Genomic DNA, 27,163 nt, shown 5'->3' on the forward strand with positions numbered 1-27,163 from the left:
AAACGTTCATCCTACATATATCCCTTATGGATTACTATTTTCTTCCACCGAAGGGTTGTTCTCGTTATAATGTCAAGCAAACGTCGACGTCGAACGTCGTGATTCCTGGTCCGATGGAAAAAATACGCTCCAACATGGAACGAAAGTTATAAAGTACTGTGTTATAACTTTTGCTCATTGGCGTGTACTTAACAGCGATGAAGGGATAAATTACCCTCGTGACATCGATCAACGGTGTCATTTAACTCCTTTACACGTGGTACGCGACAGGAAATGCAGATTGAGTAATTGATAAGTAGCCTTGTCGCGCACAATGGGCCGGAATTGAATTTTAGTTGCTCAAACTCACGAAACGTTATTTTGCATTTTTATTAATACAAGATATCATTGTTTCGACGCATAGATATCAGCGACCAGAGGGAACAAACTGTTAGATTGGATATTTTAAGGGGTCGAGTCGCAGAATTTAGTTACGCGCTGGTTCCTTCGAAAAAAAGTATTGGTCGCTTAATGCACGACGACGATGATTCTCGTCTCTTTGTCCATGGGGTAGAATTCTCTTTTTTACTGTATGAAAGAGCGCTCGCGCGGAAGGCCCGCGGTTGGAGAAGAGAAACGGGACACGAAGTTAACTCGCAAATGTTCACCTTGTTCGAATGTGGAACATCGATTGACCGGTGAGCCGTGTGTGAGGTCGTTTGTTGTTTAATAGAAAGGCGGTTGGGGTTCTGGACGGGTGGGCAGATGAAACAAAGCTCCCGTCTGAAAGCTTCGCTTCGGCGACGCGGCTAAATGAGAGTCCGACTCGTTCGGTAGCTCCGGTAGCTGCCAGCCTTCGACAGTTTTCGAACACGATTCTTCCTTAACCTTTCGCGGGCTTAGGTAATGTTTAAAACAATGCGCAAGAAGTAAGTTTCTAAAGGAAGAAAGAACTTTTCTGAACAGCCTAACGCGTCTCTAGTTTGAGAATTCGCCTCGGTACGATCGCTCGATATCGCGACGAATCATGAAAAATAAAAGGAAGAAAGATACGGTGAGCGAAGTTTGTCGTAGGCCGCTCGCGCGAAATGCAATTTCTCTAACAACTTTTGTTTGACAGTGATTGATCAGAGTTTGCAGAGAACGTACGAAGATCGCTTTCGAGTTCGAGTGCAACTTCGAGGACAGTGGTGTCAATTGTAAATTGACCGGTTTTTAAGCTTCGTGCTTGGAATAGCTAAATTAATTTTAACTGCTAGAATCGTGTCTCACCCTCGCCTGGGAGGGTGACAAGGTAAATTCTCAAACTCTTTACGAGACTTTCTCGCGACTAGAAATTGAAGGAGACACTTGGATTCGCACTCTTATAAATTGTATATCTCGCAAACGGCAGAGAGTTCGTGCACTACGATTAGAGAAAGAGTCTCTCAAGATCTCCGGACGTCGGTTTGCATAACCCAATTGGTTATGACACGTTGTCTGGGAAGCTATGCCTGATACGCCGTTCATTTGCAAGAAAGTGCCGGATACTAGAAACGCGAACGTGCTGCATAGATCGAAATATCCTGTAAATATTCTACGCGCAAAGTAGCTTCGAATTGTAACCAAGTGTGATGTTTTTTAGTTTGTAAATCAGTCCGTATAGGATTACGCACGTTAGACGTATCGCAATACGCTTTTCATAACAAGTGTTCAAAATAATGGCAATTCATTTGAATGCACGCTTCTATATGCGACAGGTGGCATTTACGACGGCGACAAATCAAGTAAGCAAAGCGGAGTATGTATGGAAAGCGTACGTAACGTTACAAGGTATTTCTACTTATTGTTACGGAAGAAAATTCGATATCCCTGAAACGGTTAATTTCTGGACATACAGAGTATAGGAGATTAAGAGGATGAAAAGTACCCTAAAACTCCGTGAAGTTTGTACTTACGATTCATGGTGTTTCTGTGTAACATGCACAAGTTTCAATCGTTCTCAACGACCAGTAACACACACACGCGCGCGCGAATTTCTAACGACTGGCAAAGTGTTAAATTCCTCTGTTTTGATAGGAAGAATAACAGATTGCGGAACGATTTAACGATACGAACGCGAAAGCGTTTGTGGGACGTTTGGAGCGGCGGTGTCGAGGAGTGATGACCCACCAGTGACCCACAATGGGGATGATCGAACACGTTAGGCGCGGTAGAGACGAATGCACCGAGGGAAGCCTTTTCGATATGCAGCGTTCTGTAACGCGGGGCTTCCAAACAAATCCTTTGTGACCGGTTTCTGACCGCCGACGAAGCGAAAACAGCTGGCTCGAAGAAAAAATAAAGGGAAAAGAGGATCTCCGGATTCCGTTCCACTCGACCTATTAATTGCGTTATAGAAACTTGGCCGGAATAATATTGCAGAGTTTCCTGATATCGAAAAACGGGGTTAAAACGCCAAGCAGATGATCTACGGACGTTATCAATGGCTTCCCCGGACGTTGACGCGGATATCGCGTGTTTTCACGAGCAAAATTAAGAACCGTTGACGCTGTACTACGTTCTTTCACGAACAACAGCCGAGAGCTCTTGACACGGAACCGTGTCTTTTCATTAGACGCTAAGAGCCCTGCTGGAACGTCTTTTGTCGAGGACCGGAGATCTTATCGGTCAAGTATCATACGTCGCCAGTTGGTTAGAAGGCGTGATTGCTAACTTTACCTCAAAACATTTACGGAATCGTGCAATCTTCGGGGACCCATTTATCGCTACGATCAGAACTCCGTTCGATTTCGTTTCTCGCGAGCGATGGAAGAGACGATCAAGAGTATCATGTAATTCTATATAAAATATACGCGTACAATTCGCACACGTCACATTTAGCGTTGGAAATATCAAATTGAAACGACAACTCGAGGAATCGTCGGGTTATCTCTTCCGAGGTGCGGTGTACCCGGTGAGACAATAACGCGTGTTGATTCCTCGTCCATTTGCACACCGATAAAAACGAACTGCACACCTAGTTCGTCGCCTTCGTGGCCGCGTTTTATCGATACGTGGGCAAGTATACGGGCCTTTATTGGTCCCCGCGGGGAAGTGGTTTCGAACAAAGCGTTCGCCAGAGAGAGCCGTGCAACTTTTACGCCACCGGACTGCGTCACGGTTTTTATTGTTGGTAATTAGTACCGAGGGAAATTTACATGGAAGAAAAATCGCACGATGACGGGAGGGGTACAATTTCATTGGCGGTATTAATTACAGGCGAAATGAATAGTTACAGAGGAAACGTAAAATGCCGTCTCTGATAAAGCGGAGCAAAGGTATTTAAAAACAAAACGCAGCGGCGCGGAAAGGCCGACGATTGTTAAACAAACGATCTGGGTCATACTTGCGTAGATTGTCGAATCTTTTTAACAAACGGATCTTGTCGACGCGTTATTAGAAATATTGCTATAAACGATAGTGGATAGCTCTATCTACAGTTTGGATAAGATACGATGCAGACAAAAGATAAAATATTTTGTATCACGATCGATCGGTTGATAGGCTAAATTTGAACGTTACATAATACGAGAAAGCTGTAAAAAATTGTCGATACACTCGATACCATTAACAGATAATGATAACAAGTTGCATAGTAAGTCCATTCGCTTAGATGGCGGTACTTAATTATAAACTTTTATTGCATAACTGGACGATTAATAGCACAAGACACTGTTCGCATCTGTGTAAATTAAAGCAGCTGTACAAAGTAAATGGCCAACAAAAAATGATTGTAGCTTGGTTAGACATTCTACTTCAATCATTGCACTGGAACAGAAGAACGAAGAACGAGACGACACATAATATCATTGATCCAGTAAGTTTTATATAAAACTGGTATGTAATATTCTTGTTAAACGAATTACACAAAATATGTTCCCCGATATTAAAATTATAAAGAGCTTATGTAACTTCCTGACATAATTGGGTTAATGAAATTTGCCGCCATAGATAATTATATCTGGACGAGAGACGGACACTTTTGTACGGTGGATTTCGTTACGGTTAAAATATGGTAGCCTAGCCTTGCATGAAAAATGCAAGAATCATCCGTGGAGCGTCATTCGAGACGATAATATTTGCACGATGAAATTTTGGTAAACACTGTCACCGTACCTACGCCTTAGACAACGAGACGAGGCATCAATCGAAGAAACGTGGCTGCGAGAATATACCGCGTACGAAGCGTAAAATGAACCGCTTTCTTCATTCCGTGACAAACCGAGCGACTGTCAGGGAGTAACGTATCGGCGCGAGAAAAGTAGGGGATAATAAGATTACACACGGGATTCAGATAAGACTTTTGATAAGATTACCGTGAAATAATAATTGGCGCGGTGCACATTTTTACAGTCGGTTTGCCGCGGTGCGTATATGTACAGTATTTTTCCTTTGCGACGAACCGCCAAAGCAAAACATTAACACAGCGTCGTACTCCAGACATATTTGATACTCGATATTGTGATATCAGAGCCACGATTCGATTAAAATCAATCGCAGGACTCCAGAAGTTTCGAAATATCATCGTAGTAAATTATTTTCGACCTTTCATCGAGACGTTCAATCGGTAAGAAGGTATATAAGAATAATAGTCTTTACTCCATAAATAGGCGCGCCCCGAGCTAATATTTACCCGACGTCGCGTATATTAAACGTTTCTAAATTGCGGACATTGATCGAGATAGAGAAAAACACCGACCTTTCTAAACGGACATTTTCATCAAATCTACCGTCGAATCAAATGTATAGCGACGATACGTTCGTGACGTAAGATTCAATATCCGTGCATAGGTCATTTAAAATGACGTTAGTCTGGCGTTACGTCGTTTCATCGGCTCTCGGGGTACAGTAAGGAGCAAAACTAAATATTTTATTCAATGAGCACTGAACGTAAAAAAATAGAAACCATCCTATCATGAACAGTACATTGGTTTTCCATGATGAATATTAAATTTGTCGAGGAATCAATTTTGCACCCCATCAGAATTCTTTAAAACAACGGAAACTTTGTTAATATTACTTTTTCGCGTTTGTCGAAGCCGAAGGAATATTATCATTCTATGATCTACATAGCAAATTACAAACGAGAAATATATTGCGGTGAAATTCTTACAAACTCAGGTTGGGGAATTATTATCCCTTCGGTAGAATATTAATAAGGTATATTGTTGAGGCAGGAGCAAAGATAGTATCAATTCCAGCAAAATTGTTATTAAAAGATACTGACAAAAGAATTTGTAAATGGATAGCTCGAGGCATCAAAGGAGGATGATTCTACAGCGGTTGAAAAGAAAGAAGTTTGCTCTTTCTATAGAAGAATACAAATGCTCCATTTGTAGAAATGTATACGATAAAAGGTAGGAATATCGACCCCGCGGATATTGAATAAAATATTATTTATGTTAAAATTCCACGCGGTTTTGCTCCTCGCTGTATTCCGTGGGCGACGACGGAACGCAAAATGAAACGGAAGAACCGGGCGCGCCTCTTGGCAATGTAAGCGATTCTCGTTAACAAAACAATGATTACACATTCTGGTATTTTCAGCCAGTAATAAGTAACAATCGGGACGTAATTCCTATGCAAATAGCGGTTTAAAAACGTTTCGTCGCTTTGTTGATTTAATTTTGGGAAACTCGTAGGATCGTAAAACGGTGACGACGTAGTTAAACGGTCGACTTAATCATCAACATATGATTCATTCGTCCTCGATGTCTCTCTGAGAAAAAGACTAGCAGTCGCTTGTTCTGTGACAATAACGGTATTGAAACTACATAACCTGAAATTTATCCATGTGTTTTTCCGACCAAGTCGCTAATCCAATACGTATAACGATTTCAACGATTTCTTTGTCCGATTTATATTAAACTCAGGCTGGTAAAACAATTGATAAACTCTCCAAGATAAGCTTTGTTTCCTTTGTTTCGCCTCGCACTATTTTGCAAAGGTACCGGATCGACAGCGTTCATGCTACTCGAAAGACTTGTTATTCTTCAAACAGAGTTTCGATTCCTCTTCAATTTATTCGGACACGATTTCTTTCTTGTTCCTTTATAAATTGTGCTCCGTTCTTGATGGAAATAGCTAATGGACCAGCTGAAATAAACATTTGGCTTTCAACTATTGGCGCCGACCGACGCGTTTCTTTTCTCCTGTATTGTTGGCGAAGCGTTATGATCCAGTTTTGGTATCCATCGTGCACGCTAACAGCGAATCGAGTTGCCCCAACTACATCGTATAAAAAATTCAAAACACGGAAGAAGCACTCAAAGTTCCAAACACTTTTCATTAGAAGAAGGAACGAGTTATTTGCCACGGTCGACGTGAAAAATGTAAGCGACTAATTTTCCACGTACACGGAACTCTCGTTGAAACGCGTAGTTAAAAAAAGAAGTTTAGAATTGGCTAAGTTGACGTAGGTAATGCGATTCCTATTTACGTAACGACGATAATTTTATTGTTGGCTCATCATAGAATCGACGCCGCGTTTGATACGAGCTGATAATAGAAGAGTCCTAAAATCACAGACCAACGTTTTTATCAATATTATCTTTACTACCGATTGCATCACTCGAACCTTTACATAACGTCCCGAAAAATTGTCCTAATTTCGACGTAGATTCGAAAGGAACACGAAAAGTTTCCGTGAAATTTAAATGAATTACGGGAACTCGCGCGAAACGTGCACCGACGTTGAAAAAATAAAGAAAAAAAAAGAGAACAAGCAAACTTCCAGCATTATTTTGGAGGAGATCGAGAGAACGGCTTAAATATTCATCAACTTTTCTCGCCACCCCCTTTTCCCGGCTAATTTTTCTTGTTCGAGCAAGTTTCGCAACACTCGCGAAATAAGCCTGGAATTAATTCTCGCCTCGCTTAGGATGCAATTTGTACCGGGGAACGGAATACCAAGCTCACGGAAGAGGTCTCGAATTCATTCCGATCGCCGTCATAAATTGAATAAAAGCATCGCCGAAGACAGCAGGAAAACGAATCGAAGGGAAGCGTCTCGCGTGGATAGGAACAATCAAATTCAACGAACACACGTTCCTAGGCACGTGGCTGAACAGGATTTTCCTTTTGCTCTCGCGCCATATACATTCCGTTTCGCGAATTTTTCCTGATTCCTTGTTCCTCCGTTGCTCGACGTTTCCCCTCGTTTCACCTTTTATTCGACTCCGGAGACGCGTCCCGAATGTCATAGAACGAAGATCACGGACGGGGACAAAAATTCATCCCGATCGATACGAAAGCGTCCAAGGGAACGCTGAATACTTTATACGCGAAACGCGGATAGAAAGTTGATATCTATGATATTGGCTCGTCCCACGAGTAACGCAACTGATATACCGATTCACTTGCTGGACGCTATTGTTAACGATAATTCGGTACGTGGACGTTTCGTTCGATCGACGAGTCGTATACGTCGCAAATTGCTGCTGTATCTTTCGTCAACAGGAAGGAGTGTGTTCAATTCTGATTTAAGTTAGGATGACGTGGTCTCTTCTTTGTAAGCTGCAGGTAATCGTTTTATCTTTTACGCGGAACGAGTTACCGATGGCTCTCGAGCGAGTGGAGGCGGCTAAAGTTTCCATTCCTCTTACGTTCGTAATATATAATAACCGAGCGAGGGACTGAAACCAAATTAGTTCCGTGTCTCGGAAATTCGTCGTCAAAACACCGAAATTTCGCGGACCGTTCTCTAATTAGCGGGACCTGGCCGTTTCGACGACATTTTTCCTCGAGCCTCGAGAGGATCCTCAGCGTCGAGCTTTCGTGGCACTCGGTGTTGCAATCTCCGCGACTACAGAACATCGCGCGAAAAGTTTCATCCCCTGGGCCGTCTTTTGCGCTGGTTTTCGAATCCGCGAAGTTTTTGGCACCGGGTGAAATTAAATTTTTCAATTATCGCCTGTCGTGCTCCGCACACATTGCGCGAGGAAGAATTTCGATCATTCGTCGCTCGCAATTTATTAACGAGCCACTTTTTACTTGTTTGCGAATTCAGTTTAACTCTGCCGGGGAAAGTCGGTCAGCATTCGAGCAGAAAAACTTTGGGAACTTGTACGTAGTTTAAAAAACGAACTGCCTTTTCTGGCCGTTCTAAATTTGTGTAGGTAGATTTGTAAACAAATGCTGATTTAGAAGAAGGTGCACTGCCCGATATTGGCTCGATTTCGCAAAGTAGGAGGACGAAAGCAATGAACACGGTTTTTGAAGGATACGCGTTTCGGAGCTAGGCCATTAACATTAAAGACCGTAAATAATGGTGACGAGCTCGCGACCCAAATCGTCGATAGGAGATCTGTGTCCCGAACAGCTTAAGATTCGACGCGATCCAACGCGGGATGCCAAATGATCGTACGTAGAAAGCACAAGTTGGCACAACGTTCCAGCGTACTGGTAGAAACGTTACATCGGTGCATTGACCCGACATTTCCTGAGAAATGTTATCAAACCAGTATCGATTACACGCGGGAAACCCCCTTAAGGTATATCTACGGTCGTAACGGAACAGCAAGCATAACGTCTGTAATATCTAGGCTGCGTCCTGCTTGCAACATCTTCGCGTTTTTCGAGTCCATCCCGGCCGGTTATTACGAAAGTAATAACCACGGACTATAACCGTTGTAACCAAAATGAATACCCGTTACATTTTGGTTACCGATCGACTCATGCTCCAGGCTACGAATTACAGTTATCGACGACGAGAATGTTAATTCGTTACGAATAACAATTGCAATCGATGGAAATGGCTTCTGGTTACGAATAACCATTATCGACGAGCAAAATTTCATAATGGCTACTTTGCTCGAATATTTGACTCGGGCAAAGTTTATTTCGGAGGAGCGCGACGTATTTATCCATTATCCATGAGTGGTTTCTCGTCTTAGTAAATATTTTCAAATTCAAACTTTCTCCGCGTACGCAAACACCGCGTCATCCGCGTCCTACGAGCTCCTCGTCTTCCTAACTTTCGTGTTATTTTTCAACAATAAGTATTCGTTGATGGAGCGTCGCGAAATTCCAGTTGAAAAAATAGAATTTTTCGTGTATCGGAATTAAACGGTAAACGCGTGATGCCAGGGGTGGAATTAAGGGGTATCGATTCGCGTCGGTTTCGAGAGTCGACACTGTCGATTCATTCGAGTACGCCGATCGGGAAGCAGTCATTGAAACAATAGTCGACGCGGCGGGTATAATAACGGGCTTCGAGATATGCGTGACCTGAATTATGAAATTGTTGTCATTCGCGACAACGGGGATCGAACGAACGCCGTCGCCGGTTTCGTGCGTTCGTTGCATTCGACGGGATCCGCTTAAATAACTAATGAGAAAAACGAACGGTATTCTTCCGTCGCGGCGACACGCGAACTGTTCCCCCGACCGAACGCGATCGAGAGGGATAAAAACCAAACGCGAATGCATGATCTAACGACAACGACTCGAAATAAAAGGAGACTCCAACAGTTTTTTTTTTACAAAGCGATCGAACTGACTGTTCGAACGATGTCGACGAACTGTGCTGTTATTGGCGTAATTAGCCTATCTTTTCGAGGCGGCAAGTTCGCGATTCGGACGACGTTCGCCGGCCTTCGAAAACATCGACTTGCGAGTAATTTCTACTCGTATGAACAGAGAAGACTACAAAGGTGTGTTAGGAAAAGCACCAGCCACCTGTTTCCGCCGTTACGAGGCTAGAAATTTTACCTTCATGCATGACAACGCGGCCATCCGTAGGAAGATGGACCGTATAACCGGACAAGACGGCGAAAAGACGATGGACCCTAAACCGAATTAAATTTATACGAAGCTCGGTGTTTCACGCAAGCTCGAAACGATCATCGCGTAGACTCGAATCTATTAACTTTGTAGGATGACACGGTACACGGGACCGTGAACACGCTAACACGGTGTCACGATGAAATATGTTAATTAAAGCTATACCGCGCTCAGAGAGTAGTAGACTTTGAGCGGTGAAGCTGTTGATAAAGAGGCGGGTCGATGTAAAGGCGGTAAACGCGAACGGTCGAAAATGCATGACCCAAATTATCACCACGTGACCTCTACATCACGATAGAACGATCATTTACAATTAACGGTGGATAATCTGCAGCATCTTTAGAACGAATCGTCGCTTGGCCTTGGGTACTTGGCCAAGCACAAACGTACGAAAATTTTGATATTTCGGATATATTTATAGAAGCATACCATCGAACGTATTTGCGTTCGATTGCGAAAGTGAGAAATCAAAATATCGACATTTTCCTTTGTTTTATGCCACATTGATTTACGGTGATTTATCGATGACTAAGGCCTCTAATCTTATAAAATATGTTTCAGATAAGAGTACTCGAGTTCGTTGAGAAACGGGTAGAACGTTACAAAGAAATTAAAAGTGTCGATGACCTTCTAAATCACGGTTCAAAGCAAAGTACAGTGGAACATCGATTATAATTATCCGAATGACCGATTATCAAGCATCCTATAAACCTTTATGCACGTTAATAGAATTTTCTCGTTTATAGTATTAAATAAATTTATGTTCGTTGAGTTACCGCCGGCGATCTTTCGTCGGAGGGCTTCGAATTTAATAAAGTTTCTAAAGAGCGAAATACAGTTGAAAATATGCACGCGAGACGGCGTAATGACGTCGAGATCCGGTTTTACGACTTTTTGTTTTCCAGTTTGCGTATAGGTCGAGGAAGACGAAACGCGAAGGAGATGCAAATAATTTACATTAACTTCTAAATCCGGGTATGCTCGCGGATCCGCGAAATCGAATGCATCGATCTGCTCCCCGCCATGCTCTGATTATCCTTTATTGTTTGCCAATTGATTTTCGGTGTTAAACTTTCGAGCATCGAACGCGTTAGGATTTTTTCTCGCGTTACGAACAAGTCGCGGCGCGATGCAACGAACGCACGCGATCTATCCGAGTCACGGAATCGAAACATCGTTGATACTGCGATTAGAATGTTGCGACGCCAATGATTGTCACCTTTGATTATGAATCGGTGGTCGCCTGGAAACGGGGGGGAAAAAGTAACAAAACGTGCATCTAGACCGAGAATAGAAAAAATTGCAGCGCGATTAGATCGAAAGCATAAGATTTGAAATCGTTCTATTTTCGCGCTCACTGTCACAGTGGTCACTGGTGACCGGTGCTTAAAACTTGCAACGCGCGTTAAATTGTTTTCAACGGGTTAATTTGAACAAGGGGACACCAGTTTTAAGCGAGTCTTAACTACGCGATCCAGATAAACACAATCGACCTTTTACGTGCTGTGCGAGCAAAAAATACGTTGCTTGCTCTATTCGTACAATATTTGTTTCTAGCTCTAAAATAAAACGTTTATTCGCAGACTTTATATAACTTCTTGATTTCCAGATTCAGTTTATATTGATAATTCTACTTTCGGGGAACAATGTTAATTTCTAAAGTTTTGTAAAAATCTAAGGTTTCCTATGGCGAATGCCAAAATTTCGACGAACAAATTACGAGGAGATTGACCTCGATATCAAGATGCTTTAAAATAGTAGAAAAATCAATGACTGCATGCTTGGGACACGATTCGGTGAAACTTCTGTAACATTTCGTGTCATAATGCCACACGAACGCCAAAAAGTCAATAGTAAATATACACCGATGGCTGGAGTATTAGACTTTGGTATCGAACCAAGCTATTTAGACAAATAAATAAAAAAACTTCAATTTTGGGGGTATGAATTGATGTACGTTTATTCTAACAAAGTTTCATCGGATTCGTTCCTTTTCCAAATAAACATGCTCCGATCGTAACACGCATACGTACAGGATGACCAAAAATTAGTGGTACAAATAGGGTCAGGGAGATTCTCTGGCTCGAGATAAGACGAGAATCAAGAATCGCAAAAGTGCATTCGAGGCCTCGTTTTGGAGAAAAATGCTCCGATTTTTTTCAACAAGCATGATTGCTTATGTTTGGGACTCAATGTTAGACACTGTTCGCTATCAACGATCAACTCTACCTTAATGTGTTGTCAATTAAATAAATATTTCCTCAACGAGTGACAACTAACTTTTTACTTTGCTAATCATTAATTAGGAAGATCCTGTCACCTATATACGAAGTGTGAATTTTGATGGATAGTCATTTAAGCACCATCTTTGTTGATGGAGAACGAGGCCTTCATTGTTGATTTTCGTGTTATTTGGAGCCATAGAATCTCTTGCACTAACTTTGGGTGATCCTGTACAATCTCAATTAGAATGTCGTGTGTGTGTCAAAAGACGTTTGCATCCTAACGACGACTCGAGATGAACGGATTAAACGACGTAACGTTTGACGACTGGTAGACGAGGAACACGTTGTAAACAGGCATCGAAGCACACAGCTGATAGGGGAGAAGCGGATTGGCGCGAAGACGGCGAATACGAGATAGAGAATGCACGACAGGAATTATCGACGCGCGCTGCTCGAGTATACCGCTATACCAGCTTTGCGATCAAGGTCGCGAGGCGAGGGTCTTCCGATACGTATGCTTAGGAAGTCGATGGACACGGCTAAAGACGCTTCTCCGGCGATCCTACCTTGATCATTAATTCCGACGAATCCGTCTCGACGGAGTACGTTGCATCGATCGATAAAAAAAGAGCGATCGACTGCGACGGTTCTTGAACGGCACCGAGAGATCCGTTGAATATTTCAATGCACTGAAATACCCGTACCGCGACGTTTCATCCGTGGAAACGAGAACAAGAGATATTTCGGAATTCCGACAGGAAAGGGCAGCATCGATAACGATCCGAGTCTCGGCAGCGGGGCCTCGATAATCGAGTTTCTGTCAGTCCGCTGTCAAATATTCGTCGGTCACTTTGGACCGTACGGACACTGTCACGCAATCCCGAGGCAGCCTCAGCGACGAACAAACCGGCGGTGAACAGAGATCCAAGGGAACAACGGACAACGATCGTGAAGGAGACGAGTCGCGGAGTCCGTGTTCCCGATAACACAGAAATTCTTATGGAATTTCCATGGTGAACGTGACGGGGATAAAGGAGAAAGCGAGACGGAAGAACCGCGTGCTCAGTCGCGCCGACGCATCGTTTGCAGCTCGCTCACCTGCGAATCGTCCGTCTATCGGTGCGGTCAAACCTGGACTAAAATGCAGCCCCGGAGTTCGACAGGTTTCCTGTCCTTCGGTATATTTCAAACGCGAGTCCTTCGTTTCTCCTCGTTCCTTTCACCTACTGCTGGACGATCACTCTTTTCGATGGTAAAAACGTCACCTCCGCTTCCTCGTCCTCGAGCTGGTCTCGTGAGCGCAGCTCCGAGCGAAAACCCGCCAAGACACCCGGGCGTTTCGTCGTATTCGTGCACGAACAGTAACTGACAGCCTCGTCATCGAAGCGATCAGTACGGTACCTGAGCGCGCGTGCACACCAACAGACCGACTCTGACCTCGACCAATCGGAGTACGACGTACCGGATCTCGCGCATGCGCTACATTCACGCCGCGTGGCGCCATCATTTGATAACATTTCGTCAATATTATTCCTTATTTTATTTTATAATTACCTACGATAAACGCTAAATAATTATACAATTTTACAGGGATCAAAATAAATGGTAATAACGAGGTTACCCGATATCGCGTGAATATTGCTCTTTTTCTATTGGCACGTTTACCAATTTTTCCTATACATAGTCATCGGACATTCCAATTTGGAGCAATGCTTTGTAGAACCCATGGTTTTGTTAGATTGGAAAAGTTTATAATATATTAGGCAAAGTAGATGACGTGAAAACAACGCTCCTAGTTTAAAAAATATGTGTCGAGTAACGCTAATACTTATTACCTCTAATGGTACATCATAACCCAAGGAAATGTGACAAATAACAATACAGAACAGATGGTGGGTTTAAATATATGTGATTCCATCGATGGAGACCATAGAAACGCGTATTAGTCGTTCGCGTCTGTTTTATACGACGTCGGTAACGTCAAATCCTTTTTAAGCAAAATAATGTTGACGGTCCGTTCTTTGTTCTAAAATTATTACTGATCGTTATCGGAATTAGAGTCGTGTTAGATACTGACCGTGAAATAATTTGCGTGCAGCAGGTTTACGATTGTCTAACATGGATTCAAGTTTTGACGATTGTCTGCGCGACGCTGACAGATGGCAGCTGTTGTGTCATTCCTTCCAATCGGGCAATAACAAAAACGAAAATATGAAAGCTGTACCACAAACGAAGTATACGAGTAGACCTTTCACCCAATCTATTTTTTCGACCCATTTTTCTGGGGCTCTAGAACCCCATTACCATTTTCGTGTCACTCGCAACGTTACCAACAGATTTAGAAGTAAACACAAGTGGAAGTGAGACAGAAAATGAAATTACAGAAATTTTAGTATTTTTTAACGAAATGAAAGCTGTACGATTTAGAATTTCGCATCGATCGATTAATTTCATTGGAGTAACCAATCGATTAAGATTATTTAAAGATTTCAAGATTATTAAAATACGTAAAGATGTACCTTATTGATAAGCACCCTGCAAATCCTCTATTTTTTATTTTAAATTCTTGTATACCTTGTCTGTGATAATATCACAGACGAATGATTTTTAATGCTTTAATTGTAATAGACTATTATTTTTCACGGTTAATTTATGAACGTCTTCGTAGTTCTTCTGTTTATTAATCATTCAATGCAATGACAGCTTGGCTGCCCCCTAGGATATAATAAGTGTATTTTGGATATAACCGTTTGCGATCTGTCTTTTTGCCGAATATTGGCTTTGGCTCTATCTTTCCGCTATAAATATTCATGAAAATGCATTGCTCCTGTGACAGGTCCCACTGTCCATCCGCCAATACAGTTCTGTTTAAGAAATTAAGAACCATCAAGGACGACATTACGTCTGTGCCATTGAATAACACGGAAATCGTCGCGAAAGCAACCGGAAGGATCGACGACGCTGCTCGACCCTATCGTTCGCGCTCGGATCACAATCAAAGAATGTGCTCCAACCATCAAAAATTGGCTCCAACGTTTATGACAAACCGAGTGAGACATTGTCCACATCCGTCATCGCGCTTGAATTAAAATCGGTTACAATTAATGAAATACTCACGAGTTCTTAAATTGCGTTAGGTTCAGTTCTTGGAGTCCCATAACGAGCAACTGTGGGCACGCGTAAAACGACTCATGCGCGATTTAGATTTGACGGAGGCGGTTATGAAAAGAGGGGAAATGGCAAGGGCGGATTTGACGAACAGGTTGCAGGCGTACGAGACTTTTATCGCGGAAATGTTTAGGCGGTTAAACGGGACAGGGATTGTCAAGATTACGGATGAAAGTGGAAAGCAGGTTACCTTTTACTTCATAAGGTGTTCGAATACTTTCGTTAGTCGCTGCACGTGACTTAAATTCCTTGTTCGTTTTCGATTTAGATCGTTATACGGAAAGTAAAAACGAAAGAATTGTCTTATATGCGTGGCGAGAAAGACACGCTTGTTTCGATTCCGGAAATATCTCTGGTGAAAAATATAGCAAGGAGACACGCGGAGGCCACGGTGAAGTGCAAAGTCGAAAAGGTTTCGCAGGAAATGGTAAAGTTTTTCATATTTACCAGGCAAACTTAATTTGATCTTTGATCGATTAATTTTAAAACCCGAAAGAATTGCAACTGCCAATATTAATTCATGAAAATTTCTGACGAATCAGAGTACTTTGCCCGACGTATCGATAAAGATCGAGGAAACGGTGGCACAAAGTTCTGGAGACGATAGATTAGTTTCTAAAAGAGAGCACACCTACAATAGACGTCGAGACACGTACAATTTAAACGAAACCATCGATGAACCGTCGCTGTGGGTGAAAAACGAATTTCCGGAAGTGGTCCCATCCACGGTGGAAATCCCGTCGAATTCTGAGAGTCCACGGTAAGGAGGAACGCGTTTTATTCCATGTCGAAAATCGAGCAAAGCGTTGCTTAATAATTCCAGCGGTTACGTAACGAAAGAGGCCATGGGCGCGACAAACGAAGCAGACGATAATACATGCAAAGACAATTGTAAAATCGAAGAAACTAACCGTGTCGAGGGCAAGGCGAGGAAAATGAAAAACAGTGCGGTCGACGATAAAGAAATTGCGGCAAAAGTGGATCCATTCGCGGCTACGAATTCCCGCGTGTGTTGCTGCGATTGCCACCGTAATTGTTCCGCAGCGTCGATCGCGAACAAGAAATCTGGCAAAGGAAACGCGCAAGGTGAGAAGGTCAGGTATAGTTGATCGATGAAAAAAATGAAAAATAATTTTCCTTCTTTCCCTTAGAGTGGGCGCTCGAGTGCCGATGCGACTTGGAAGTGGCCAACGGAATATATCGAGTGATCGATAAAAGCGTGGAGAGCCTGAAACATTGTCTCAAAACTCATGCAACGGAAGATACGTCATCGGCGAATGCCACCCATATGGGAAAGTTAGAGCAACGGCCGGAAAATACGGTCGACGACAAAGCATTTCGATCGGTGTCGCCCACGATTTTGATAACGGGAAAGAACGATAAGGTTGCGATCATTACGTAATTATTGATCTTTGAATTTGTAGTTTCTCTTGGAACATATTATTCTTGTAGGTGTAATAATAATCGTATATTACAGATTTTAATCACAGTAATCACGACCTGAAAATATAGGAATAAAAGATGGTGAAGGCGAAAAGTAACTATAAATAATAGGAATTTCGATCGTCGTGATAATCACGATAGAAGTTATGTTTCTTTCTTCGTATCATTGAATTTGTTATATTTACTATGTGAAGGTAGAACCTTTGATTTGTCTTCATGAATGTAGAAGATACTGAAAATGTTGTCCTTTCCGATCAATACTTATGATCGTTGCTTCCATAAAAATATGTGTTTACAAGTTTGATACAATAAAGACGCGTTATTGCTGTTATTGCAACTGGTTTCTGGATCGTATCTGGTCTCAAATAAATGTATTTCAGAGCATCTCTTCCGAGCAGAAAAGCAGCCTTGAAGCGGCGTCTCGTTTCGCGTAATAATAAATATTGGTACGCGCGCGGGCAGTGCATTTTGCAGCGTGGTACCTGCGTCGTTCCTTGAATTATTTTTAAAACAAAGCGTCCACGAATGCAAGGAAACGACAAAAGCTGCGCAAAACTCTCGTTGCGATAAGAGCGTTCGAGATTTCTCGATCGTGAAATCGAAACGTCGACGATCGAGACGGTGGTTGGAACAGGCCTGACGGGACTCGAACGAATTTGTGTTTGAACGATTCGAAGACAAGCAAGGCGCTATGGTGACAGGAAAGAACAGGAAGTCGAATCGTTTCTGTCCTCGAGCACGTGTACCGCTTCGCCTAACAGTTCGAAAAACTGACTAAATATAGAATACGAGCGGCGCTATTGTTAGGTTGCTTGCGTTTTCGTGGCTACGTCGTTCGTTCAGACCTGTCTTCGTTCAATCGTCGCGAAGCTTGAATTTACGATACCGCGAAATTTATCGATGACCACCGATCGTTAAATATTTTACAAAGGGGGGAGGGTCCTCCTGAAACGATCCGTTCTCAAAAGCACTGAGATCTGTCCAAGCATTCGGATCTTTTACCTGACGAAAAATTCGTGTTTCTCGAAACCTAAGGTAGACCTGGTTTACTAGGGACACCTAGTGGATATCGCGGAAATTCTTGTTGAAGGGTGATCGAGGGAGGGAATCGACTTCCTAGATCGCGGGAAGTCGGACGGAAATGGCGATCGCGCCGGCGCGAGATCTTCCGAGCGAAGGCTTCGCCGTCCTCGCGCTCGCGGTCTTTCGAAATGGTATTTTTAGAGAAGTGAGTCGCTGGCCGCAAGCGGCGACGGTAGTCAAGCGTCGCCGTTGACCCTAAGTAAATCGTGCCCTGCGAACATCCGTCGATTCGGATGACCACCGTCGGTGAGTAGCCGCAACGATAAACACCGAAACGATCGCGACACCTTCGCCGGAAACCGCTGCTTTTCCTATCGATCCTCCACGACGCCGCCGCCGCCTTGGATATCCGCGAGTTTTCCGAACTTCCATCGAATCTCGTGCAACTTGTTCATCGACGTGGCGTCCGTTGGACGATTACGCGATTCGCGCATGGAATTATTCCGTTCCATTCGGTGGGACTTATCGGGCTGCTCTTATGAATCTAAATTTGGACCGCGTGCCAAAGCGCTCGGTGCGCCACTATTTATGACGTATTTATGGCACCGGGATGCGTGTTCGTGGTTGTTTCGTTTCGATAAACCGAGGTTGCATCTACGACGAATACTCCGTCCGTGTGTCGCTGTTAGTTTCCTCGATAGAATTTCCACGAAACTCTCTTCCTCTCGTTTTCTTTTCCCGGCGCATTCTGCGCCGCGAGTTCGTTCCCGCGGGCTCTTTGTTTTCGTTCGTCCGAGCTTGAAATGCGCGGCCGTTTTCGATCGCAGATCGAGTTATATTTAAGCGTATTTACATCGAGCCGCGTGCTGCAGCGTCTCCTCGTAGCACGCGACTCGTAAAGCTTCTTCGAGGATTTACACCCGTAAAGAAGAGTCTTTGATCTTCCCAAGTGGCACGGACATTGAAATTTTAGAAACGATACGCCAGAAATCTCCGTCGAAAATTCTACGTTGTTCATTTTCAATTTCTTTTCTCTCTTTTTTTTTTTTGCAACGTCGACTAACGTAGATTTTAAAATAAAGGATCTAGATCGATCTATCTTCTAAAAATACAGCCTGACCTGGTCCGAGTTTTTTCTCCGCTGCCAACTCGCAATCCCTCTCTCTCTCTCTTTTTCTCTCTTTATCTTTGAAGCTAATTGTAATACCGTAGATCAAGGAGATTAATTTACAGATTTATTTATATCGGTAAAATAATGTCGAGTGTCTACCCGGGTCAATGGCAAACACTGATTTTGGAACACGATAGTTCGAGAAGTCGAATGAGGTTGCAAATTATTCTCGTTACCGTTTCAGACAATTTATCGGCTCGTTCGAAGGCTGGGCGATCAAACTGTCCGAAAAGACGAATTTCACGGGGAAATTAGTAGTTGAAGTGGAGTAAGTACAGTATGGGTGCGGCTGGCAGTAGTAACGTCGCGCCTCCTCCATCGGCACCTTTGAGACCGCGGAGCGAGGAAACATTTATCTACGGGACAGAGGAATCCTGCTGTCCGGAATACACGAACGAAAATATACGACAAAGGACGAGGGCCAGCGCGTTCGACGTGGGTGAAGAACCTCGATCGCAGGTTAAATTTAAAACGAATATTTATTGGTTTTGGGACCGACTCGAACAACCAACTAGTCGCGGGAAAACATTTTAAGCTGCATACACGGGGTGTTCCTCGATATAACGAGCAAATCGAGCACGTTCGACGGGTTATTGCGAACCAAAAACGTCCATCGTAACTTGTCTGGACCCACGTACTCGAGACCAAGCAACGTTTATATCGGTAACGAATAGAAATAGATCGATAGCGTGATTTTCCTGGTTCGAAGCGACCCGTCGAACGCCGCTGGAAACGTTTTTCGATCCCCTTCCGGAACACCCTGCACAAAGACTTCGAGACTTCCGTTCAATTCCGTCGGAACGAACGTTTGCAGGGTCCGAGTCCTTACGCGACCTTCAGGGACGAAGAATGCTGGAGTCAGAGACCATCGGTGCCGAGTTTGTCGAATTTGCCACCGTCTCGTCGGCAGACTTTGGTAAGCGACGCTTTTCTTTGTTCCGTGGAAGTTTCGAGCTCGCTTCCGGCGTGGTTTACAGCATCCCGAATGCTGGGGGCGCTAAAACGAAACCGCGCATCCGGTTCCCCGGAAGACGTCTAATTTTAATCGAAACGTTCGGAAAACACCGCGGGCTTTTGTCGAGAAACGGCGACGGCGGCGCGCAGAAATTTTCCGAGCGGAAAGCGGTCTTTTGTTCCGCGCGGAAAAGACGACGCGGCCCGCTGGCTGCACTCCAACAAGCTCCACGACGCTTCGTGATTTCGGGAGAACACGCTGAGTCACGGTCACGTAAACGACGAGTTAGCAGGCATCGATCCGCGATCACGTGCCACCGTGTGTCGAGTGCCTTCGGTGAACACGCTCTCGAGTTCTGCCAGTGCGTTCCCGCGGATCATTCGACGTGGATCGAGCTTTCCGATCGATCGCTCGAGAACCAATTCCCTCGCGTCCGCGTGCATGGATCCGCGAAGCTCGAATCCTTCGGGGATACCAGTTACTTCGAGACGACTCGAAGAAATAATACAAAGCACTGCTTGGTGGGAAAGTTACTTGGAATTCCGTACGCTTTCGGTGTAAGTGATTTTTCGAATGCAACGATTATTTCGATTTAATGATTATTGCTAGAATCGAGCGATCTATCGTGTTCGTAAACAATGTCTATGGAGTCGAGATCTGGAAGGAAGATAGGAAGATGGAGTAAGATAATTTTCAAAAGGAACGAGAGATCAGCTGCAAGCTTCCTAGATTCCAGAGATTTCGTATCTAGCTCGCGTTATGATCGTAAATACTGCAACAGACGAGAAATTTAGTTTACCTAATCAGCCTAATACTATCGTCGTTTAGCTAAACGAACCGTAGTTTTCTAGCGTGAAAACCATCGCGACAAATTAGAAGCAGCCCGTTCGCCGTGGAATGCAAAAAGAGCAACGGTCCACGTACCCATTCCTTGATCCAGAATTCCGATCGTCGATCAGCCGGTTCGATCAGCATCTCTGAAATTAGTCCATTTATTTATATTGCAGTTGACGTACGCGGCGCAGATGACAGATTGGCAGACAGCCGAGGGGCACAGCCCTTCGTTCTCTCATCAACACCAAGAAGCCATGGAGCTTTCGAGAGCGATCACGCAGCTCGCCGTGGCCAACCAGCAGCTAGCTTCGGCTCACACGGCCACCCTGGCGCACCTGGAGGAGCTGTACATCGAGCTCAGGAAGGAGAGACAGCTGAAGAAACGAGATGCTTCGTCGGACGAGGCTCGGAGGAGAAGACTGACGATCGAGCAGGACCTGGACGACGAGGAGCCGAGGGACGAGAAGCTCCGATCGAAAATTGAGAGATTGGAGCAGCTGGCGAAGAACTCTCCCGACAGAGTTCTAAACGACGTACCTGAACGGGAATCGAAAAGTCGGCTGGAAACGACGAACGACGAGGCTTGGAGAACGTCCGTTCGCCGAGTACATACAGCGAGCGACGAGACGGTGAATTTGCATTTAGAAAAGTCTGACAGGGTGAAATCTAGGATCGAGGACGAGCCAGACAGGACGAAAAGCACCGGTAACCAGGAGGTAATCACGTTGTCGGAGGAAATTGAGAGATTAAAGGCTGAACGATCAGAGATTCGATACGCGAACGAAAGACTGACCAGCGAGCTGGCGGAGCAGAAGGCCACGGTGCAGAACCTCACGGAAAGCTACGAGGTGCGTCGTAATCGTATCTTCGAATAGAAAATTGCGCGTGTACGTTCGGTAAACCGGATAATTGTTTCTAGGCATCGAAGGCGCGTCACGAGGAAGTGGAATCGAGTCTGCAGGAGCGTAAACGAGAGTACGACGAGCTCTCGAGGAAGCTCGACGTCGCCACGCAGGAGACCGACAGGCTGTTGAAGGAAATCGACGCCTTCAACGCGCAGAAAGACACCGCCGAAGCCAGGATCGTCAGTCTGGAGCAGGATCTACAAATGTCGTTGCTGGAAAAGGAGCAAATTAAGAGCATAGAGAATCAGAAAACTTTGAAATTGAAGGCGCAGTTGTCCGAGGAGGTCTCGGACAAGAAGAAACAAATAAAAGCTCTCGAGGAAGCTTTGGACGAGATTCAAAGACTGAAGGAGACTATCAAGACTGAAAGGAAAAACGACGACGACGACGAAGACGTTGGTACGTCTGTTCTATTCGATTATTATTACTTTTTCTGCGGATTCTAGAGTAAAGTATTCCAAGGTTTCCGAGCACCGAAGATATTTTAACGATACTCTAAAGGTTCGATCGATTCGACAGACGATCCAGAAGGCAGCCTAGCGACCGATCGCACGACCAACATAGAGGACTTTAAAAAGGAATTGACTCTGAAGAGGGAGGCCAGACAACGAGCAATCACGGCCGTTTCGTCGGAAATGGAGCGACTCAGGCGCGAACTGGACGCAGAGAAGGAGGCCCACTCGGAAACATCGAGGGTGTTGGATCTCGTGAGATCCGCTCAGAACGATCCTCGTGCTCAACAGGAAACCGGCGAAGCGGATGGAAACTTAACGAGAACTAGAACGAAGGATTCGAAGCCGGACGAACACGAACTGGAAACGAAACGCGTGGAAGCCCAACGTTTGACCAGCGTCTTAAAGGTATGGATTTAGTCGAAAAAAATAGAACACAGCTATCGTTGACTATCGCGCGAATGTTTCTAGGTCTCGGACGAACTTAGGAACGACATCCGCTTCCAAATGGAGAAACTGGACAACTTGCGTTATCACCTGGAAACCGAGCCGGATCAGCATCGCTATCGCATTAGATGTTTGGCGGAGGTTACGAATAAGACGCGGGAATCAGTTTACGCGAGGGAACGTCGTGCCAACGAGCTCAAGGACCATCTAGCGCAGATTCTGGTCCGATTGGGGGACAGAAGTTTCCTGGATTTGAAGGACGACGTAGCTCTGGAGTGCGAACGTCAGCTGGAGAACATCAATAGCCTGAAGAGTCTCTACAACGAGAGGCTGAAAGTGCTGACCGAGTTGAAAGACGCGGCGATCAGGGAACTCGTGGACGTGAAAGAGAGATTGGATCATACCTTGGAAAAGTCCGAGTGCTTGGAGGAGGACCTGAAAAAGGCTGACGAGAAGGTATTTCAACGCAGCCCCGTTGCGATCGAACCTGCATTCTGAAACTTTTATTCCCCCCACTGTGTACAGATCGATGTCCAAGATACCGAGATATCGAATTTGGAGTCGCAGCTGGGACTTACCAAGGCGGACTGCAGGGATCTTCAGAATCAAATGTCGCTCATCAATGGATTGTTCACCCAGATGCTGCTGGGTGCTTCCTCCGCCGACATGGACCTCGATCGACTGACTCAGCTGCTCCAGGTACCGTCGAACTTAGAGAAATAACAATCCGTCGATTGATTTCGTTGATGTTCGTTAGGAGAATCACGATCTAATAAGTGACATAGCGAGAGAAGAGAGCACCGAAGCTGCAGCCCTCCCGAAACTTCTTCTCGACTTGGTGGAGCAGGTCGAGGGTAGCAAAGGTACTCAGAAACGTGCTGACGGGGAGAACAGCGGCGAAACCGACGTCGAGGCGGAGAAAAAGGAGGACGATCTGCAACAAGAAGACATAGCTCATAATCTGCCCAAGGTGAACGACTTTAGAAAACTTATTATCGTATAGTACAGGATTGAGATATTGTACCGCGTTCGTATTAAGCCCGCGAATAATCGAGACAACAGCAGCGACGGAAGTAAGAATAATTGACGCGATCTTAGACGAATCAGACGAGACAAGGTGCACGTGAGAGTGGGAAATGAGCGGAAGAGCGTAACGTAAACATCGTGTGGACAACGTGGTCGATCTGTACTAGGCGATTACAGCAAATAAATAGAAAAATTTTGATTCAGGTGTGGCGCGTTCTCTTGGAATTATTGAGCTGCCACGCGGAGGGCAGCCCGTCCGCTGCAGCAGCATCAGCTGCGGATCCAAACAGTTGTTACAAATCCGTGGACACTCCGGCCGGTCCAAGGCTCGTAATATCCGTCAGTAAAACGTACATTCGTCTGAAGGAGCTGATCCTGGAAAAGAAACACTTGGAGAAGGAGATGAACCGGATGAAACAGCTGAACACTCACTTGGAGAGCAAGCTCGGCGAACAGGTGAGAAACACTGAAATGCTTCTGTCGAGTATTTCCGAGCGACGAATTTGACGCGTTGTTACGACAGGAAAAGAGGCTGTCGGCTGTGTCGGCGGAGCTGAGCAAAACTTGGACCATCGTGGATCGGATGCAGGCTCAACACCAGCAACTGCACACCCACGAGAAGATCCTGCGATACGAGCTGCAGGAGAAACGGAAGATGCTTCAGGAGCTGAAGCAGGAGTTGGAATACTGTCGCGAGAAGTGGGAGTCGGCCAGGCAGAAGAACACCAACACCGAGTTGGAATGGAGATGCTTGCGACGAGAGTTTGCCGCGAGGAAAGCTCTGGCTGTTCACGATTCCTTCAACAACAGGTGAGCGATGCCTGAAAAATATCGATTTCTAAATTTCTAGGCTGTACGATATCGATATCACCCGATACATTTTTCTGTAGCGCCGAGAGTGGATTCAGCGACGAGCGAGGAGACGACACGGACGAAGAGGACGACGCGGTCGAAGGAAGGCTCAGACTAGGCCCACGCAGGAAACCGCGAAAGGTTGGACATCATTTTCAATTCCGTCGACGCGTTTTAAAAACGATCAATTTTTAGGAGAGCCCCCGAGCACCATCGCCGGATACGGAATCGGAACAACCGACCGACACCGAGCTGTCGGAGCCGAAAACAGGTTCCTCGGCGACGCTGGAGCAACGAACGTCCACCCCGGAAACGGAAACTGAACTGGACGAGACCGAAGCCTCGAACGAGACGTTGAACGTGGTATCCGTAATCGCGACAGAAGCACCGGTTAGTCGACGACCATTATTATTAGATTTAGAACATATGGAAAGATTTATTAAACATTCGTTGCTTTATGTTTACAGCAATCGGTGTCGGAAGGTTCGCAAGAATCGCTCGATCCCCTGGATCAAGCTCTGACGAACGTGATCCAAAACCTTATAGCGATCAACGAACCAGGTTCAACGACCTTCGCGAGTCCGATCGTACAAGTGGACGTCGCAGAGAACGTAGCAAACGATGACTCGTCGTTCTTAGAAAGTTTCCATACGATAGATTCGAATCTCGAATGCAACGAAGCACCGTGCGACGGGGACCCATTAATAACAAACGATTCTATAGTGCCTGAGATCTCCGTACAAGACTTCGACCTGCCATCGGGCATAAATGAAAACTGTCAGAAAACCACGGATCCGGAGGGTGAGAAAACAAACATCGAAAAATCCACCAATTTGACCGAGTCTCACGCACCTACCGTAACTAGCATAGTCAGCACGCTGCCTGTTTTCTCTATCGGGCCCTTTCCTATGCCCGTTGTGACGCCCACGATCGTGAAAAACGTCCAGTTTACCGACACCACGATCGATGGCCCGTCTAATCGATGTTTTGCTCCAGTTTTCGGCGCGCCGCTCACGGAAGAACGTTTCGAATCGAACGCGAGTCAAGAAACGGAATCGAGAGGTCTCGAGAAACGCGGCACCAGGTCGACGGAAGGCGTCGTCGACTCTGACAGCGTCTCCATCGACTCGTCCTCGAGCTTGGAAACGGTCAAAGAGTTCTCCGCGTCGTCCCTAGGTGAGACTGGAAAGACGGAGAGCTCGGAAGTGGGATCCTCCAAACAAGAAGAGAACAAAGTCAAGACTAGAACGCCGGAAGAGGCTTTGGCCGCTAGGGAAGACAGATTGAGGAGACTGGAGGAACAAGCCAAGTGGCTGATGAACAAAATGAACGCGACCAGCAGAAGGGGCTCCGTGCTTAGCACTAGACTCGAGGAACTTCACGAGGCCTATGGAGAACCGCCGGTACCCCCTCCCATGCCAGACGTTCTACCTAGTCGGAGATTGCAGACGAATTTAACGGATCTACCTCGCCAGGTAAAATTTTCCTATTGTTTTGTATAGCTTGCTGTGCCTTTTGCTATATAATAAGTTTGTATATTTCTTCAACCGCTGATAAACTAGAAAGGAATACCTGTAAAATCTCGTGGTTGTATACCGACAGCTTTAAATAGACGTTACGTGTTTGTAAATCAAACAAAGCGTTTGTTAACTGTTTTATAATTTAGGTACCTGAATCACCGGTCGCCGAAGGTACCGAAAATTCCAATACACCCGTCTCGAGCGGCGGCTGCAACGAATCATCGCCGGATAATGCACCTTGAAATGCCCACGAGTTTCGTTGTACGAAGAAAACATTGCTCGACGTTTATTTTCGTCGAAGGCGGAAACATGTGTATATCGGACGCTGACCGTGCATTGGCGCATCAAATGTGTCGACTCTTGTTATAAACATTATATAATCGCGACGAGTGAAAATATTTGGACTCGTCGTCGAAAATCATTAATCGAAACGGTAACGAATCTTTACCTTTCTTTTTTTTTTTAATCGATTGAACCGTTGTTTTCGTTTATCGAACTATTTTATTTGATGTGCTTCGTTTCGTAATTGTAAGAAAGACTATGCAAACCGTTTCGTCGATTCAACGCCCCGAACTTTTTACTAAACACTTTTTATGATATTTTTAATATCGATGTGCTATCGTATTTGTATCGGTGTAAGCAATTTCTTATTGTTCCTAACTGCGGAAGTAAATGTGATCGACTCACGAATCCGTTCCGGTTTTGTACCTTCTACGATTGTACCTACTAATTTTGCTGTATAAATAAAGAATCAGTACAGGATACGTAGATCTCGTTAGAAATTGGAAATGGTGCGGATAAAAGCGAATACCGACGGGAGTATTTGTGTTGATGGGATCGATATGATTTATTTTAAAATAATTAACAGTTCTCAGGATGTAAAACTTTCTCGCCACGCGTCTTCCCGCCCACACACTCGTATGCGCAGTGAGTTTACTATCACTATATGTATATCATAGATATGTATACTATTCACAAGACTCCTCGGACTTCGTTACCGTGGACTGATCCGTGGATGAACAAAGTCGTTTGTGTAACAAAAACAGCTATAGGTACGCTAAGTTCTCGACTCCCCCTGCACGCTCATCATCGTCCAACGACGATTTCGAAAGGCACTCGACGAATATTTAGAAAAAAAAAGAGACTCTTGGATCGCTTTTCGACCGGTTAAACCGAACGAATCACGCAAGTTTGCAACTATCTTACGTTTTTTTTCGTAAAGATTCGTATTAAAGATACTCGATTCTACGAACACACACGCACGCTAAGCACCCTCGCAAAATGATTCTCTAACTTTACCATGCACGCTGTCCGTAACTCCTAATTATTTATTACATTAAGTTTTTATCTACAGACCTT

The 27,163-nt window shown here is 44.8% G+C and overlaps 3 protein-coding genes across 4 annotated transcripts in view; 2 read left to right on the forward strand and 1 right to left on the reverse strand.

The window, feature by feature from the left end:
- The window catches only part of LOC122397419 (protein GDAP2 homolog), a 31,517-nt gene extending 18,113 nt beyond the window's left edge, over positions 1-13,404 (reverse strand). The window contains exon 1 of the mRNA XM_043396575.1: positions 13,107-13,404. The gene's annotated coding sequence lies outside the window, so the exon portion shown is untranslated. The remainder of the gene's footprint in view (positions 1-13,106) is intronic.
- A 722-nt stretch (positions 13,405-14,126) lies between these two features.
- On the forward strand, positions 14,127-16,578 carry LOC122396698. Its single transcript, XM_043395317.1, has 7 exons — positions 14,127-14,242; positions 14,845-15,058; positions 15,146-15,361; positions 15,445-15,603; positions 15,719-15,936; positions 16,000-16,262; positions 16,328-16,578. The coding sequence occupies exons 1-7, from the start codon at positions 14,127-14,129 to the stop codon at positions 16,576-16,578; spliced, it is 1,437 nt and encodes a 478-aa protein (XP_043251252.1).
- Positions 16,579-17,824: 1,246 nt separating this feature from the next.
- LOC122395780 (cingulin-like protein 1) lies at positions 17,825-27,138 on the forward strand. 2 transcript variants are annotated; one of them, XM_043393678.1, is made up of 15 exons: positions 17,825-17,948; positions 18,998-19,272; positions 19,628-19,729; positions 20,776-21,450; positions 21,522-21,906; positions 22,027-22,367; positions 22,431-22,862; positions 22,932-23,105; positions 23,164-23,376; positions 23,637-23,888; positions 23,956-24,242; positions 24,323-24,425; positions 24,480-24,674; positions 24,752-25,759; positions 25,951-27,138. In XM_043393678.1, exons 2-15 carry the CDS (start codon positions 19,093-19,095, stop codon positions 26,044-26,046), a joined length of 4,443 nt encoding a protein of 1,480 aa, XP_043249613.1. In that variant the 5' UTR covers positions 17,825-17,948; positions 18,998-19,092; the 3' UTR covers positions 26,047-27,138. The 2 variants fall into 2 exon arrangements, with proteins under 2 accessions (XP_043249613.1, XP_043249695.1); XM_043393760.1 differs by lacking the exon at positions 19,628-19,729.
- The last annotated feature ends 25 nt before the right edge of the window (positions 27,139-27,163 follow it).

This window comes from Colletes gigas, unplaced genomic scaffold (assembly GCF_013123115.1).
Source record: "Colletes gigas isolate AHSC1104 unplaced genomic scaffold, ASM1312311v1 Colletes_gigas_Sc00001, whole genome shotgun sequence".
Classification (NCBI taxonomy): Eukaryota; Metazoa; Arthropoda; class Insecta; order Hymenoptera; family Colletidae; genus Colletes; species Colletes gigas.